Source organism: Corticium candelabrum, chromosome 4 (assembly GCF_963422355.1).
Source record: "Corticium candelabrum chromosome 4, ooCorCand1.1, whole genome shotgun sequence".
NCBI classification, from domain to species: domain Eukaryota; kingdom Metazoa; phylum Porifera; class Homoscleromorpha; order Homosclerophorida; family Plakinidae; genus Corticium; species Corticium candelabrum.
Window position 1 is genome coordinate 5,950,624 of NC_085088.1, and position 17,720 is coordinate 5,968,343.

The 17,720-nt window shown below is 42.3% G+C and overlaps 6 protein-coding genes across 6 annotated transcripts; 3 read left to right on the plus strand and 3 right to left on the minus strand.

Annotated features, from left to right (window-relative positions):
- Nucleotides 1–54: 54 nt before the first annotated feature.
- LOC134178492 (uncharacterized) lies at nt 55–3,647 on the plus strand. Its single transcript, XM_062645367.1, is given in 6 exon segments — nt 55–370; nt 373–475; nt 477–1,904; nt 1,937–2,180; nt 2,297–3,522; nt 3,596–3,647. Coding segments are annotated over 6 exon segments (3,369 nt in total).
- On the plus strand, nt 3,588–4,392 carry LOC134179136 (uncharacterized). The gene has a single exon (XM_062646031.1). It carries the CDS (start codon nt 3,659–3,661, stop codon nt 4,259–4,261), a length of 603 nt encoding a protein of 200 aa, XP_062502015.1. The 5' UTR covers nt 3,588–3,658; the 3' UTR covers nt 4,262–4,392.
- Nucleotides 4,393–5,724: 1,332 nt separating this feature from the next.
- On the plus strand, nt 5,725–10,794 carry LOC134178493 (uncharacterized). Its single transcript, XM_062645368.1, is given in 7 exon segments — nt 5,725–6,003; nt 6,081–6,219; nt 6,896–8,167; nt 8,209–8,603; nt 8,605–8,822; nt 8,899–9,725; nt 9,727–10,794. Coding segments are annotated over 7 exon segments (4,194 nt in total). The 5' UTR covers nt 5,725–5,728.
- A 3,150-nt stretch (nt 10,795–13,944) lies between these two features.
- On the minus strand, nt 13,945–14,636 carry LOC134178494 (uncharacterized). Its single transcript, XM_062645369.1, has one exon. The coding sequence runs from the start codon at nt 14,566–14,568 to the stop codon at nt 13,945–13,947; it is 624 nt and encodes a 207-aa protein (XP_062501353.1). The 5' UTR covers nt 14,569–14,636.
- A 31-nt stretch (nt 14,637–14,667) lies between these two features.
- LOC134178495 (uncharacterized protein K02A2.6-like) lies at nt 14,668–15,402 on the minus strand. The gene has a single exon (XM_062645370.1). It carries the CDS (start codon nt 15,400–15,402, stop codon nt 14,668–14,670), a length of 735 nt encoding a protein of 244 aa, XP_062501354.1.
- Nucleotides 15,403–15,530: 128 nt separating this feature from the next.
- Nucleotides 15,531–16,613, minus strand: LOC134178496 (uncharacterized). The gene is made up of 2 exons (XM_062645371.1): nt 16,429–16,613; nt 15,531–15,750 (listed from the first exon to the last, which is right to left on the minus strand). The coding sequence occupies exons 1-2, from the start codon at nt 16,611–16,613 to the stop codon at nt 15,531–15,533; spliced, it is 405 nt and encodes a 134-aa protein (XP_062501355.1).
- Between the last annotated feature and the right edge of the window lie 1,107 nt (nt 16,614–17,720).

Genomic DNA, 17,720 nt, shown 5'->3' on the forward strand with positions numbered 1-17,720 from the left:
AAGAGATGTGCAGATCACTGAAACAAGAAGCGACAAAACGAGGTCGACCAGCTCATGGTAGAAAAGACAAGAAACAACAAGGACAACAACAAAAAAACGGATGCTGACATACATACTGGAAGGAAAATTAAGCAATCAAAAGAGAAAAGTCAGAATGAAGATTTGTCTACGGAGAAAAAGAAACCAATGAAGCAAGCTACGGATGTCATTTCGCGTATTATCTGGGATCCTGATTTGCCAACTGAGCTTTTTACTGTTGGCTATCTTGATCGGTTTGTTGCCATTGTTGAAAAGCCATTTAGTGCATTCAGCTGGGAAGATATCGCTTCTGTTGATTACTCAACTCTTGCCATTTCGAAACATCGTATTCAAACTTCAAGTATAAAGATCAGATTGTCTGGGACAAGGCAACTCAGACTGATGAAGTGTTTGGATCTTGTGGATCTGGAAAGACAGTTGCAGATGTAATCAAGGAATAAGGAGCCACACTGTAATGAAAACGTTTCTTCTCAAAGTAGACGAGATGCTCATCATTCAGAGTCAGATGATGACGATGATGATGATGATGATGAAATTGATCCAACACATTTCATATGCATTCCAATTACGAGTCCTCAAATTCATGCAACTGCACAAGATGTGCAAGAGGCATTGTGCTATTCTGACCCAAGATTTAGAGATAGCTGTTTGGCTATCTCTGCTCTTCATGTAACACTTGCCATGGTTAGAATCAACACCGATAAAGATCTACAGTCAGTTAAACAGCTTCTCACTAACCTTCAATTGTCATTTATTTCAATGTTCAATGATAATAGTGAGCTGTATTTTGAAAGTGTAAGTCACTTTCGTGATTGTGTTCTTTACACTAAGCCACGCCAACAGTCTACTCTGTCTGCGTTTGCTGCTCTGTTGCTACAAAAGTTGACAGACAATGGTATACCTACTCCTGGCAATTACTCAGAGTTCAGCGCTCATGTTACACTAATTAAGCTAAGTCGTCCAATGTGTCGTCAGTATGACATGATGTCAATCGAGAGAAGTCTGTACCTACCGTTTGCTGACAAGGTGTTTGGTCATCAACATATTGAACGGCTGCATCTGTGTTCAATAACAGGACCAAGAGAGGATGGTTTCTACCAACGATTGCATACTGTGGAGAACTCTATCATTGTGTTAAGTTCTATCATACCACGTCTTATACAGAGAGCATGTAATAAGGCAATTGTCAACAACATCTTGTCACAAGAGATGGCTGATTCTATAAATGATGCTACTGACAAGCATTGTGCAAATCAGAGAGAACTGTTTGAGCATCTTGCTACGACACTTTTATCACTTACTGGCCAACCCACTCTTGTAATTTTGAGAGGCCTTCCTGGAAGCGGCAAATCTACAGCTGCACGAGCAATAGCTGATGGTCTTGATTGCATCTGTAATGCTGATGATTATATTGAGATCAAGCAAGGCTACCATTATGACAAAACCAAACTTACAACAGCTCATACACAGTGCTTTTTGAAATGCATCAAACTGATGGAGTCAGAAACACCCCTAGTCATTGTTGACAATATTAATCAACATGGGTGGATTTATTCAGCATGTAAACAGTTGGCTAGTATTGTTGGTTACCGAGTTAAAATATTGGAACTGCCTTGTTCTAACCAGATGGCTTTAGGCAATTATGCTAGTCGCAGTGTCCACAAAGTTCCAATAGAATCTTGTGCCAAGATGCTGAAAGAATGGGAGAGAGATTCAATAGCAGTTGAGATCACACAAGATCAGGTGAATGATCGAGAAATGCTAGAGGATATTCTAGACCAAGAATGTGTTCCCACAGATAGCCTCGGGAACTCGGAATTTGTTGTTTACACAGGAGTTTTTCTTACAAAAGAATCACGGGAGATGCTCCAGTGCATGAAGTTGTTGTTTGTGATCATATGACAATGCAATTCAATCCAGAACCTGATCAAGTCAATATCGATATGATTGGAAACACGGTCTATCTGCAGGTGGTAGGGGTGGCTAGTGACTCTTACATTCAAGCTGTAGTTGTGGAGTCTCGGAGTGAGTCAACAGCAAGTGCCAATGCTCTCCCACATATTACAGTGTCTCACACATCTGGTGTTAAGGCAAATTATTCCAATGAAATGTTACTGAAAAGAACTAAACCTCTAGATCAGGTGAAAGTGACTTGGTTCTCACTGGCATTGTAGGAGCGGAAGTGGGGAAAGGCAATGAAGAAATTACTCGATGTGTGACTGACAAGATGGAAGTGTCTACTGTTGTCCATCAACAGTGGTTAAATAACAAGATGTGGCCGCAACGTATTGATATCCCAACTTGCCAGTTGCTTGGTTTTGACTTCGACGGCACTTTGGTTGAATCACCAGACCCAGCTCAAGGTCATCGAGAGTACAAACGATTGACTGGCCAAGAGTGGCCACATAAGAAGTTTCTAGGGAGACCAGAGTCATTGTGTGATCCATTCACTGTCAAGGCAGGTCCAGCCATGGCCGATTTTCATTGTCACTGTGGTCGTGCAGGGTCTCTTTCCTTTGTTCTAACGGCACGTCTAACAAGTCTTCATACAGCGGTAAAGACTTGGCTTGAAAGATATAATATGTACCCAGATCGTCTTATCATGAAACCAGACAACAGCAATCAGACAGCAGCTGAATTTAAGGCTGATATTGTCAAAGGGTTTCTCAGTGAGTTTCCTACTGTACGCTCCATCAAACTCTGGGATGACTCAGATGACAACCTAAAAGCATTCCAGGCAGTCAGTCAGCAATTGCCAGCAATCAACTTTACCATCATAGACAGCAAGCGGATGAGTGCAAGTCAGAGGAAAACTGAAGTTGATCAATTTCTGCAACAGTCTGGTTCTCTTCCGCATCCCTCTTTCTTAGCAGCAAGTGAATCTGCAATCTGCTTTGTGAGTGAAGTGTGGCAGAATGTTATCAAGGTCAGTACAGATGATCCACAAAAACTGTCCCTGCCGTTTGGATCTAGTCAGTTGGGTAGATTTGCAGATGTTGATGTGTGTTTACTTGCTCCTAATTCGCTTAGCCACAGAGATTGTGTTGTTCAACTGGAAAAGGCTTTGAAGGACTATGGAGTAACATTCACATACATTTCTCAAAGCTCCAGATGTCCCAGACTGAAGGCTAAGTGTTTCTTTGCTGCAACATCTCCTGTTGAGTTGGATGTCGTATTTTGTCTGGTTCCTCTATTGTTTCTCGATTGTCTTTGTTCTGGTCCAAAACCATTTCTCAATGACATCACAGCTGCAGTTGCCAAATATGATAAAGCCAGTCACACAGCATTGACTGGACCTCTGTTTCTTCAGGAGATACTGACTGCTATCAGTAAGAGCGGAAGAGTGGTTTCAGATTGTTTGTGGTTGATTGAAATTGTGTGCATTATTCTCAAAGCAAATTGCCTCAAGGGAAATGCGTTTCATTGCATTAGGACTTTCCATCTTATTAAGCTCCTCCAGCATTTCTTACAGGCTGCACAGGAGTTGAGCACTTTTACATTGGATGAACTTCTCATTAAATTTGTTGAGTTTTGTGCATTGTACACTACCGCCCAGTGGAGTAAGCTTTTTTGTGAATTTGTGCCATCTCACTACATTTCTCCGTTGAGTCACTTTTTCATGACAACTCAGAAGCTCATGCAACCTGTCATAACAACAGAGCTTTTGTATCAGCTTGCAACAGCTCGTGAACCTGTGACTCGTCGTTGTGAGGTTGAGTTAACATTTAGCTCTCTTGATTTTGTGCACATGTGGCATCTTGGTATCTTTATTGAGGCTCGTCTGGGATCTTACATCAGGTTACTTCTAAGCAGTGGTACAGTAGTACAACCTTCGTACGTTAAGCCAACCAAATTATCTTTTGCTGTTGAAGATACAGCTAAATCACTTCACACCGTCAATCAAGTTTTTGCTTCATTTTGGGATGAGCTGATTAACTTTAGCAGAAATGCAGCTTCCCTCTTCTTGATGTCCCTGTTCTTTCCATCAACTAGACAGACGACAGTTATATTCTCTCATGGTGGTATTTCAGCATTTTCAGGATTGATGGAGGAATTTGCAGGAGGACAACATGGACAAAGTGTACACTTACCCAAAGCACTTGGAAAGTATGAAAGACTTAAAGTTCATGAGCTGGCTAATGAACTGGGGTTGGAGCATGGAAGCCAGGGCGTGGACAAGAACAGACATGTGATTCTAACAGGGAAAGACGGCAAGCAGTGAACTATGTATGGAAAAGACGTGCCATCATTGCAGTCATATTGTTTTCTAGTTGACATGACACAGAATATTTGATTTTATAGTGGTTCTACAATGTGCCTTTTTGTACTCTGCTCTGCGCGGGTGTAAATGTTTTTGACTAAATTAATAACATTCAGCAACGTGTTGATTCAGTTGGTCTCTAGGATTTTCAGAGATAGCTATTTCTATATGACTAGATGGTACGTATATACCTCCATCACAGCGCGCTTGCACTTGGGACAAATTAGATATGATGTCAATGTGAACGGTCGCCCTTAATTAGTTATTAGTGCACTTAAACTAAAATTTTTTAGGTTAGGCTGCAGGGGGACACGTCCCTAGTAATTTCCTGAATGAACAATGTGGTGACAAATTATATCCACACGGGCACGCGGTTGATGTGCAAGAACTCTATGCTATGGGGTTATCATTGTGTATCGTTATTGCACATTCAATACCCAGTGGCAGTTCATTTATATCCGTAGTTAACGCTTGGTCGAAATACCAGCAGTGTCTTCGTAAGTGTGCGCCTGTACGTGTGTACTTTGAAAACGTGATGAAACCAGTTGCTTCATTGACCTTTTCACAAACCAAACGTTAAATCAATACGTCTGTACTTTCTATTTCAATAATTATCTCAATACTGTTTCCCTTGTTGGTCTGGAAGACTGGACACTAATAGGTACAACAGGTTTGTCTGTGTATAATTATTAGTTTAATTAGCTATTGCAAGTAGGCCATTATAATAAATTTTTGTTGGGGCTTATTTGCAATTAACTTAATTTTCACGCTTTTCGGCGAGTGATAGAGAAAGCTAGTAAGGTAAAGTACAGAAAAGTGAACAGAATATATATCGACTGGTCTGCCACTATAGTTGTTTGACTTGCCAGTTTTCTGCACCATTCTAAATGGCAGTGTATTTAGCAAGAGAGCCTACTCTGCATGATTCTAGTGGTTGCATCTTTTGGAGCAACAAAAGATCTAGAGGCCTGATGAAGTTCGATCAAGAAAACCCAAATTAATTTCAAGTCTTGCATTTGTTACTAAAGCATAACTATATTTATTTTATTTTATGTGCATGATCACCAGAAATCATCAAAATAGACTTGAAATAGAATAGAAATAAAACCCTGCCCATGGTTGGACTAGTTGCCTTACGAATTGACGTTGGTGCAATAGAAGTTTAATTAGCAATCATTTGCCTTTAGTGAGCTAGAAAATAATCATATATATATATATATATATATATATATATATATCTAGATATATATATATATATATATATATATATAATGTAAAGTAGTTGGTGGAAATAAGGGCTAGATGATAACGCTCAGGCGATTCAATGCGTAAACAGCCATATATTGTACCGCTACCTTACTAAACTTCCGTAGGAGGTGCCAAGAGTCATGTGATTTTGCTAGCCAGCACAAGAACTGCACCAATCTAATGGATTCGTTTGAATTATTTTCTGGAGCAGAGTCACTGAAATCCCACTACCAACTGCTTGGGGTGGGCATTAGCGCCACAGAGGAAGAGATCAGAAAAGCGTACCGATGGAAGGCTCGTCGTGCGCACCCTGACAAGAACATAGGCGTCTCTCATGCAGAAGAACTGATGAAGAAGTTAAACAAGGCCTACGAGACTTTAACTGACACAATTAAACGTGAAGATTATGATGAACAAATGGATGAAAGCGACACGATGAAATCGAATACCGCAGAGTAAATGCTTCTCTACACTCGTCTAAAGATTTTGTAGGCTATGGACAGAGTCTTACTTATCTTGCTTTTTTGTCTAGGCCACTTCCTTCAGGCTCTCGGTTGTCGGAATCTTTCTTGAAGCTTTTCATGAAGTGGACCACCTCATCCGAACTGTCTAGCGTAAACAGCGTCGTCGAAACGCTGGATAGTGAACTGAAAGACTTTCTGAAAGGGCCAGTCAACGAGTTATAGCAATACCACACAACCCAACCAAGTGTTGCTGCCGCCAATAAGCGCTGCCAGCTGAGTAAACTTGACGACCTTCTCCAAGCAATCACTGGGAACGTAATTACAAGGTCAGAGAGTTTCTCTACCACTAGTGATCGTCTTATAGCGTTAACAGACGCAAGATCGCATGCCCGAGTTGGCCAAAGCAAAGCGTCTTTAGACTGGCTAGTGACCGCTATAGACTGTTGTAGGGAGGGTTGCGGTAGGTTGAAGCCACTCTTTTCCGAGACGAGCGGTGTCAGTACCGTACCAATATTTGACGTATCTGCCTTACGTACTGATACGTTACGATCTCTGTTTTGTCTGTTTACAACGCCGGTGCAAAACAGCAACGTAAAATCGTTATCTCGAACAGACCTGATAACAACGCTCAACAAAGAGTTTATACCTCGAGTCCTTGTGGATGATCCAATAAGTGATGCATCGGCTATTAGGAGTAGCAGTAGGGTTTGTTGTGACTGCCAGCGTCGACCCAAGCTTTTCAGAAGGGTGTTGACACGTCAGAAGAGATGTTCGGTGTGCAGAAGACCACTCTGTTCGGATTGCTCAAAACAGCGGCGCCATATTTTAGTCAGCCAGTCTAGTTTAGCAGTGTCTGTGTGTACTGAATGTTCGTTGACACTAGATGAAACAGAAGCAAAAAAACCGGATGCAGCAGTTTATCAGATATCTACTACAGGAAGACAAAACATCGTTTACTGCTGCTTGCGGATGTGTGGCAATGGCTGTCTGTAGCTCCAACGATTGGACATCAGTGCTCCTCTCGCTCACTAAGCACCTGATTCAAAACAATTGGCCAGAGATGGGATTAAGGCTAATAGTTCCTCTGTTAGTGAACAAAAAGGTTTCTTCTAAAGATTATGTAAAAGCCTTAATGCTTCTGGCATCAGCTTTGGAGAAATCGTTTGCTAGACGTCCGCATTTGAAATTCATGTATTGTCAGTATGATATGTTGTTAGCAGCTAAAGAAGCATACGTAACAGCTGAAAGCGTGCTTGTAAATGTGGACGATCATACACTAGAACCACTTAAAATATCCCAGAAAAAACTAGAGCTAGATTCCACAATACGCAAGCTGTCTGAAGAAGGAGAGAAAAGAATGTATTCAGAAACAAGCAAGCGAATCGCGCAGCTGTGGGAAACGAGAGAATGGGAGAGCCTACTGTCAATGTTGACTGCAGAAAGCAACAGCAACGACCTTCAATCACATCAACAACCAAATCAAATTGTGATGAGTGGGTTTGAGAGTTTTCTAAATAGCAAGATGGATTATCTGGACAAGACGTTAAAAGAAGATCGCTTAGGATTGTTACTTGTAAGAGGATTGTGGAAAATAAAACGTCAGAACGTCACTGCAGGACTTTGTGACGTGCAGACAGCTGTCTGGAATGGCATTAATTTAGAATGTCTTCTAAAGGCTGCCATAAACGTAGTCGTCGAATTGACGGTCTCAGAGATTTTTGGCTCTCTGAATCAACGCTTTAGCGTCATATTTAGTGGATTGAAACACATTTCTGCACGAGACTTGCTCCCTAGTGCAATTGACAATAACCTTTTTGGTTTACTCCCGACCGATGACGACCTAATCCCTCCGAGTACGCTAAACTGGCCAGAATTGATAGTTCCTGGCATGAATACAAGAGCCACTCGAAAGTACGAAGAATCAGTGAGACGACATATTTCAGAGGGAAAGTGGTCGGAAAGAAATGCAGCTGTTGCTTATATTGATTTAGTTTCAAGTAGTAACCACCCAGTAGAAGCTGTCCTGTGTTTTGTTAATGCGGGTCTTTGGTTTCTGAAAGAGTTGCGATTGAAAGTAGACAAACAGAAGACTAAAGCGGCTGCAAAAGACTTGCTGAAAATACCAAAAAAGACAGCATCAAATCATCAAAATCATGTAAAGATTCCGGTTGCACTGACGAGTGTCGGTGTATGTTTGCTACTGAGCAGGCCGTTGTAGGATGTATGAAGCAAGCGTATCTGCTAGCCACAACGGTTCTCCATCCTGGAATGCAACAGTATTTCTTACGTTTGGCTCTAAAAGCCACCGTAACTGCTGTCCATATCATGAACAGACGTGCTACTCCGGAGGATGGTACATTCATTGTTAGTATTCTCCACAGTCTCATGTACGTCTGTAGGATGAATCCGTTTTGGAATGTCCCTGTAGTGATGGTATCAGAGGCCGTAATTCTCAACATTATTTCTGGCAAATTGCACAGCCAATATGTCCTCAATCTGCAAAGCAAGAAAACAAAACCCATTAGAGAGGCAGAACTAAAGTATCAAATTTACAAAAACGATCTTTGCGGAATTTGTCACACAGAAGAACCTTCGTTTTAGCGCCATGCAAGAGGCCCTTCGAGAAAAAGGCTGGACATGTCTAGATGTATCACGGCTTATGTCTTCTCCATTGTCTGTGCGCGACAAGGATGGCTGGTTGGTGCCAAATGATGCACTCGGTGTCCCTTTGCCGTATGCAGAGCTGAAAGGATTTTCGTTGAAGATCGATAATCTTAGCTCGATTAGTATTCTAGTAGGGATGGCCGATGGCGAAACAAACGGACTTTTCGGATCAGATGATGTTTCCGAAGTGCTTAGTTTCAAGCCTGGAGTGAGCTTCTTTAGCTTTGGATCCTCCTAGTAGGAATGAGCGTTTCCATCCTTTTCAAGAATTTAGATATGAACCAGAAGAACTAAAAAGTACTGACTTTCTCCACACGATGTTTGAAACAGACTACTTGCTCAAGTCGTTTAGTGTCGGTGTGGAGGTATCTGCCAATTCACCCTTCAAACAGCGTGCGACTGACGAGCGACTATTGCAAGACCTTCCTGCCCACCTACGACACATTTTGAGACCGATGCTTCAACGCGGGTCATTTCTACCGAAAGCTCATCGTTTCTGGATTCAAGTCGATGAATTGGTGTACGCTGAGACCCGTGACTCGACAGGATCATGCATTGATTATCGCTTGGAAAATCCGAAAATGGTGGTTCGTACTCATCTTCTAATACCGGATATTGACGGAAAGCTCCACGATGCTACAGAAAACGACGATTGCGATTCTCCAGAAGCGCAGTTCGCTGCCGACTTCACCACTCACTACGATGAGATTGCTCGTTTCTTTCCACTTTTTGCCAGACTGAAAGAACTGGTGAAACTGCAGTTTTTTGCTTTAGTACTACATAGCACATCGGAAAATCTGAAGAGAAATGGTAACGGAGATGTACCTGTGCCCGACTCTATAGTACAAACTATTCAAGGAGAAGAAAGGAGCAAACGAAAGGCAGCTGTGTCGGAGATGCTACGCCAAATAAAGAGCCAAATTGAGGTTTGGCCAGCAGCCGAAATATCTTCGAAGTATCAACAGCCGTACGGAGACTTCAAAATGAACTATCGTCCTCGTATTCTCATGTATACGTACCATATTCAGACATGGAGTTCGAAGTGAAAAGATTCTCCGCGAAAAAGACACAAAAGTTCTCTCTGACATAGCAAGCAGTCTCATGCAAGTGTGTTATTATGGAGTTCCTCTTAGTACCATGAAAACTTATGTTTCCAGTTGGCTTTCCAGTAGTGACTCCTGGAGCTCTTCACACTGTTTACTGCAGTTTATCAAAGAAAATATGAGTCTTACTACTCGAGCTGAAATTCAGCAAAAAATAGCTGATCAATTTAGGGCTATTTATAAATCATTTGAGCAAGAAGTGACCGTCATGAAACGAAAAAATCAACGTTGTGCACAGAGTGGAACTTCTTGCAACTGGGTACCCGCCGCTCCTCTTCGACACACGATCAGTGAAAACGCATTTTCTCTTTGCTATGGAGGCGTGCTGCTTGCACCGACTTATAGACAAGGCTTGGTTGCACAAACTGATAGTCGTGATAAAAATATTCAGACCATCGGTAGCCAAAATATACACACGATTAGAGTGCCAGCGGTGAGCAAAGGCCAAGCAAGAAGCATGTCCAGCAGTTCTCACTACGGAGCTCGCACTTTGAAGTCAAAACAGTCTGTCCGTTCTGGTTACTCAAACGTTGCCACAGTACCTCCCCAAACTGCTGCTGCAACTGTCCGTTCTGGATCCTCAAACGTTGCCATATTACCTCCCCGAGCTGCTGATGCCTCTGGTGGCGGCAGAAGCGATGGCAATGGCGGAAATGTAATCACGAAGCTCTCGATCTTGTCGGAACTTTATTGGGAGTACGGAAAAAGCCTGTGCAAGTCAAAACTGTCCTTGACAGACATGCCTGGATGCCTGACCAGCTTTCTCAATCACTCTTTCCAAGAAATTTGTGAGCAAGTCGAGACCTCTCTTAGCGATGCATTGCCAAACTCGAAAAAGGACAAGATGCTAACAATTCTAGGAGGCAACGAGAAGCACTTCCAGATGTATTTAGTCAAACTATTACGTTGTCGCTTTTCATTGACAAGACACGAGTTCCTGTTGGGTAACACCGCAAATCCATTGATCGTTCCGCAAGATGATCTTCTGATTTGGTTGAAAGGGTTTGGAGAATGAATGTTAAAGTGGAGAAACTTTGTTCATTGGGGGCGGCCAGACCTTGTGATTGCGACAACCGAGCGAGGTGGCGGAGTTTCTTACACCATTCTAGAATTAAAGGTTTGCCGTCGGTTAGAGAATGTGTACAGCTATTTTGCAGGAAAAAGCGATCTTCATTCGGATGAACATCTAAAATACTCACGCAAAGGGGTACAAGTTTGTCAAAGCGAGACACTCGCGCATCTTCTTGGGCGTGCGGAAAATCAAGTTAGAGAGTACAGTAAATGGTGGTCTTCAATGCTTGAAGACAACAGACTCTTTTCTAGTCGAGTGTTTCACCAAGTTGTTATTGGAGTACTAGACAAACAGTCCAAAGGCCAATACCTCCTTTCTGACGTTGTAACGAGCGAGCGGAAACTATATGGCGACAGGAAATAGATTAGACAATCAAAGACAGAAAATTGAGTAAACTCACGAAAGAAGAATTGAGTCTGATTCATTTTCAACAGTAAAATTTTTGTTGTATAAGAATGAAAACTCACGTATATCGTAACTGCTTGTTTTAGTGTAGTTGACATTTGTGTATGTCTATTAGGTGTTTGTGTGCATTCTTAGCTGTACAAGTGACTCTAGATAGACACTAACAGCACGTTGTTATATCGACTATTTGCAATGTCTTGGGCAGTAGTCACTTCGAACCTATTCGTATTTGAGAATATACTTATATACTTAATGTTGGAGTGACAAATTTCAGTATCTGTGCAAGCTCATTAATTAATTAATGCGTACACAAATTCGTCTGTTATTGGGTGTTATAAATCTATTCATGAATAGCGTCAACATGCAGGAAGGAGTTTATAACACAGTAGCGGATCTGCATGTTTTCAAACGGAACGTGCTATAGCATCCTTAACAAAGTGACGTCACAAAACAAAATCAAAAGTTCTGTTAAATATAGCTACCTATTAATTAGCGGCAAGAATCAAGACACACTTAAATCATATAAATGAATGACAAGCCATTGAGAACTGTTCATCAAATGTAATACATTTGATTAAAATAATCATTGGCAAAGTAACTATATACAACTAATAAGCCACGTACTGCATCTAATACTCTACACAAACCCATAACAAAGAATGTTCTGATGATATAGAAGTTAATCGAGAAACAGATTGCCAGTTGCATTGGCATGCTTAGGCTGGACAACCTTACACACGCAATCAACGAATTAATAACACAAAAACGTAGATGTAAATGAACTATTTGAGTAGAAACGTTTTCTTTGAGTGCCATAATTATTTATTGTTCATAATTTTTATAAAATAAGACTTACAATTTTCTTGTTAGTAATTGTCATTAGAATCAAGTCCCATCTCTAAGTAGTTTGACATACTGTCTATTCCACAAAAAGTCAGACTTGGAATTGAGTAGTGCGCAGAGTTGTTTGATAAGCATTGAGAGAGGGACATAATGTCATAATGACACCATTGAGAGAGACACATGTGACAAATTTGCTTTTTAAAAACAGATCGTGTCTTCTTCAAAATCCAATAAACCACAATATAGTTGCCATACAAGGAATTATGTAGCCTCGAACTTCCAGACCAGAGAGCTCTCTGGTCTGGAAATTCGAGGCTAGGAATTATGATGAGTTGAAGTCGAAGAATAACAATAGCACTTCATTATGTTTAGGATTGCACATTGTGTACAGAGGCAATGTATCTTCATAATGTAATGTGAAGTTCACAGTTACTCCTCATAATAGAAAGAAACTTGAAAGTAACAATTGCATTTGCCAAGCAACTGCCAATGTGACATGCACTTCTAGTTGAACAGATTGAATGAAACAGAAGAAGGGCTGTATTTGTTATACAGTGCAATAGGAAAGCACAACCTGCAATATCCCTACATCCACCTATTTGCTGGCACACGTCAAAAAAAAAGAGGCACATCTTGTTGAACTTTGTGTTAGCGATGGAGTACCTCCAGAACTGGTTTTAAAACACTTAGCCATGCAGTTTCAAATACAATGTATGTATTATGTAGAAATCAGGTTTAGAACATTTAGTATATGTTTCTGCAGCTGCATCCTCTCAGTGATCAAAACATAAAGTTTTAGCAACAGTAACTAATCGATCACAAACCTGTTTGACAAATTTATATTATCTACCGATAATATATAATTAATTACATTTGCTTCAATTTAAATTCAATAGCCACTTATAAGACAATTACTGATTTAAATTTTTAGCCTATTAAATAAAAAATTTAGTTGGTAACTTGAAGTAGACCCTTGCATCCCCTTCAGTCAAAAACACCCTCAACAGAAACGAATAGTGCTTTCAACGATTATGAGACAAGTGACAAATGCAATCTGCCAGATTAAGGTCATCTATCTCTCTTAAACTTTTCTAACATGATATAACCTGTTCGGAATAACGAATTGTTGGCTCCATTTCAGCTGACGCAGTTACACTAGAAGATGCGTATTCACCAAAGAAGCACACGCAGAGCAGCAGCATTGTCCAGCAGCCAATAAATGCAGCCATTTTACTATGTGCGGAGAACTGATGAAGTTTACTTTAACTAATTCTAGACTGTTCTATCTAGAGTATACTTATTGCATTTAGCTGTTTTCTATCTTGTTGCTGCTGAAAAGAAATAGTTGAATACTTGGTATAGTAGAAAAAGCATAGACCTTGCAATACAAGGCACTATGTTACGTTCCTACGGTGAATTAAATTGTGTTTAAATTAGGCAATTTGAGTGGTTTAAACAAGATTGCTTGTCAGCCTAGTCTCTTGCACAGCCCCTCTTAACGTGCGCGCGAGGAGCGGAGAGGGGGGCAAAAAGTGTGGCATGCATGAGCAGACTGTGCAATACACTATTACTGTGTCAGTGTGTTTTAACCAGCAAACTTGCTTACAGAATTTGTTACATCTGACCTTTTGTATTGCTGGTTGAAAAAAGAGAAAATGAACGTCGTGATTTGCAAGGGACTATGGTGACAATATACAAAGTAAGTTGCAGTGTAGACAAGCAAGACACAAACTAGATACAAAATATTTGAAGACCAAATCATTACATTATGTAGTATCGAGACTCATGTATTTGCACTCTACACTGTCTAACTCAACAAAGTCCGCCAAAACCAACTAGTCTCCTCTACTGCGCAGGCGCACCAAGACACCTCCCCCAAAACAACTCTAAACTGTTCCACCCCTTCCCTCTAAATTTTCTAAGTTCCCACATTACTACCCCACAGATCCAGTCTTTCTGGAGGTCTCGAAATCCGTGCGAAACGCCGAGGACAGGCGGAACGTCGGCAGCTCTCATTTCCAATTGCTGATCAGCCTCGGTCTCTGCTTGTTCTGTTTGCTGATGTTCGGTGACATCCGGAGCGTTCGTTGCTGTTGACAATCTTGTGATCTCTTCTCCTTGCTGTTGGTCTACCCCAATGTTGGGACTGTCCTTCATCATTGCTTGTCCCTCTGGACTTTTAGTCTCGGTCGTTCTTTGTCGAACATGATCCATGTGTCGCTTGACTACCCGTCCGTCCTCTAACCTCACTCTGAAAGATAAGGGTCCCATCTGACTCTCAACCACGCCTGCTAACCAATCCTGGCCCCTGCCAAAGTTACGCACAAACACTGTTTGCCCCGTCTCCAGATTCCGGTAACTGCAAGATTTGTCATGATCCTTCCTTTGTTGCTCTTGTGCTTCCCTTGTCTTTCTTGCCAGATCCGGATGTAGTAAGTCCAGGCGGCAGCTTCTTGGTCTCCGTCCCATCAGAATCACAGCTGGCGCCTCCCCTGTTGTCGCTTGTGGGGTGATTCTGTACCAAAAAAGGAATTCATCCAGCTTCGTTTCCAGTGTTCCCTGTTCGTTTTACATTCGCTTCATGGCTTCCTTGAATGTTTGAACCGCCCTCTCAGCCAGCCCAGTAGAGGACGGGTAGTAGGGTGCAGTTGTAATATGCACAATTCCTTTGCTCTTCATGAAGTCTCCAAATTCCTGACTCGTAAAGGCCAAGCCATTATCAATGATTTCAGGTAGTCCGTGGGTCGCAAAAATAGACTGTAGCACCTGAATGGTAGGTCCAGTTGCGGGGGAACTCAGTGGTTTTACTTCCAACCATTTAGAGTACGCATCTGACAGTATAACGAACCACCGCCCCAAGAATGGCCCATCAAAGTCGATATGTAATCTCGACCACGCACGTTCTGGCTGTGCCCAAGAGTGAAGAGGCGCTTTTGGTGGTGATCGCTGATGCTCTTGGCATGTCCCGCAAGATTTTGCTATCTTTTCTATATCAGCATCCAATCCCGGCCACCAAATGTAGCTTCTTGCTAGGCTTTTCATTCTAGATACCCCCGGGTGAGCCACATGTAATTTCTCCAACACCCTCGGCCACGCCTTCTGAGGTATAATGACTCGCGACCCCCACAATACACAACCGCCCAAGACACTTAGCTCGTGCCGGCGATTCCAGTAATGTCGAAGCTCGGAGTCTACTTCTCTCGGCCATCCTCTCAACACATAATGCCTGACAGTTGCCAGTTGTTCATCTCTGTCTGTAAATTGCCGAAGTTGTACAGTTGTTATTGGTCTGGCAGGGGTCATTTCCAAGATGTGCAGTGATAGCACCGATTGACTAGGATCCTCTGTCACTTCTGGTTAACAGACAAAGGTAACCGACTGAGTGCATCGGCGTTGGCATTTGTAGTCCCTTGTCGATAATGTAGTTTATACTAATAGTCAGACAACATTATTGCCCAACGCTTCATGCGACCTGATGCCATCAACGGCACGCCCTTATTCTCTCCTAACCACCAGACCAACGGCTTGTGATCGGTAAGGATTGTAAATGCTCTTCCACTCAAGTATTGGTGGAACTTCTTCACACTGAACAACGATGCGAGTGCTTCGCGGTCTATCTGCGCATATCTACTTTCTGCCTCAGCCAAGCTCCTAGATGCGAAAGCGATTGTCGCTCGGTACCGTCGCTTAGCCTGCGTGAAAGCACGGCTCCTACCCCGTACGGTGAGGCATCACAGGCTACGATGAGGCATCACAGGCTACGATGACTTCCTTCCTTGGGTCAAAATGTATCATCACTTGACTAGACTGGAGAGCCTCCTTCGCTCGTCTGAACGCTTTCTTATGCTCATCTTTTCACTGCCAACGTACGTTCTGGCTCAAAAGCTGATACAGTGGAGCCAGCCTTGAAGCCAGCTTCGGTAAAAACCGGCCATAGTAATTAATCGTACCCAAGAAGGATCGTAATTCCGTAACATTTTTGGGTTCAGGTGCAGCTTGAATAGTCATCACTTTCTTCTTGTCTGGTGCTAGCCTCTGACTGTTGATAGTATGACCTAAGTAACTGATTTCTTTCTGCAAAAACGCGCATTTAGCCAGCCTTAGTCGCAATCCCGAGTTGGCTAGACGTTGTAGTACCACTTCCAGGTTCTGCAAGTGTTCCTCCAGACAACGTCCTGTCACTAAACTATCGTCTAAATAGAAAAATGTCATGGGGATATCCTGAAGGAGAGTGTCCACTACCTTTTGAAAAATGGCGGACCCGAGGCCACCCCAAAAGGTAGGCGTTTGTACTTGAACAGCTCCAAGTGAGTATTTATGACTACGTACTTCTGCGACGTCTCATCCAGCGCCACCTGCTGATAAGCTTGGCTCAGATCTAACTTGGTGAACAACTGACCTCCAGCTAAAGAGGCAAATATATCATTGATCTTTGGCAATGGATATTTTTCACAAGGAGCAGCCTGGTTAATCGTCAACCTAAAGTCACCACATATCCTGATTGAACCGTCCATTTTTAGAACCGGTACTACTGGAGCAGCCCAATCAGAGAATCAAACGGCTTCTATAATTTCGTCTCGTTCCAACCGTCTCAACTCCTGTTCGACTAGCTCTTTGTAAGCATATGGTACAGGTCTAGGCTTGAAAAACCGAGGTGCGGTATCTGCTCTCACTGCTATCGATACTGTTGCTCCCTCCAGTAGTCCCATCTTTCCTTGAATACTTCCTGGTATTTGGTGATGAGCTCCTTATGTTGAACCCTTCCTTCATCGTGTGATGTTCTAGCAGTGATATGGAGATGGAATATTTCTTCCCATTTCAGTTTTAGGTTCTGCATCCAGTTTCTACCAAACAAATTTGGACCCTTGCCTTTGACAATGATCAATGGCAGGGAAGCCACTTGCTGTCCATATCTCACTTTCACATCTGTTTCACCAACCAAAGTTAGTGATTCCCCTGAATATGTCCGTAATTGTACTTGTGACCTACGCAAACCGGGGGCCTTCCGTTTAGACCATAATGCCTTAAAAGTAGCTTCATTCACCAGAGTTACCGCTTCCTCAGTGTCTATCTCCATCTCCACCTTCTGCTGATTAATCACTACTTCTGATTCCTGGAAATCCTCTTCTTGGCTTATTTGGTGGGCTGCCATTGATTCTCCTTGTTGATTTGACTGACTTCGGCACGCTCGCGCAATATGGCCCGCTTCTTGCACTTCCTACACTCTGCTGTCTGGAAACGGCATGGCTTAGGAAGATATGCCAACCCAAACAACTAGAACACTTACTCTTTCCTGGTGTATGGTCCCTCCTACTTGATGTCTGATGTACTGCCACTGGTGCTTGAGTTGCTGTTGATGTAAGACCACTTTGTTGCATTTCTAGCTAATTTTTCGCAGCTGTTTCCATCGCTCGGGCAATCCGTAGGGCGTCCTCAAATGTCAAGTTGACTTCTTGCAAGAGTCTCCGCTGAATCTTCTCTTCATTTATCTCGCACACCAGTCTGTCTCTTAGCATGTCTGAGAGAGTATCCCCAAAAGCAGTCTGTCGATAATCGACGCAATTCCGTCGCGAAATCCGCCACAGACTCACCTTCTTTCCTGTTCAAACTGTTAAATCTAA

Coding starts and splice junctions, on each gene's coding strand:
- LOC134178496 (XM_062645371.1), bottom strand. CDS start 16,613: ATGGACGGTTCAATCAGGATATGTGGTGACTTTAGGTTGACGATTAAC. Junction 15,751..16,428: donor CTGGATGAGACGTCGCAGAA/GTACGTAGTCAT, acceptor TTTCGCATCTAG/GAGCTTGGCTGAGGCAGAAA.
- LOC134179136 (XM_062646031.1), top strand. CDS start 3,659: ATGACAACTCAGAAGCTCATGCAACCTGTCATAACAACAGAGCTTTTG.
- LOC134178495 (XM_062645370.1), bottom strand. CDS start 15,402: ATGACCCCTGCCAGACCAATAACAACTGTACAACTTCGGCAATTTACA.
- LOC134178494 (XM_062645369.1), bottom strand. CDS start 14,568: ATGGGACGGAGACCAAGAAGCTGCCGCCTGGACTTACTACATCCGGAT.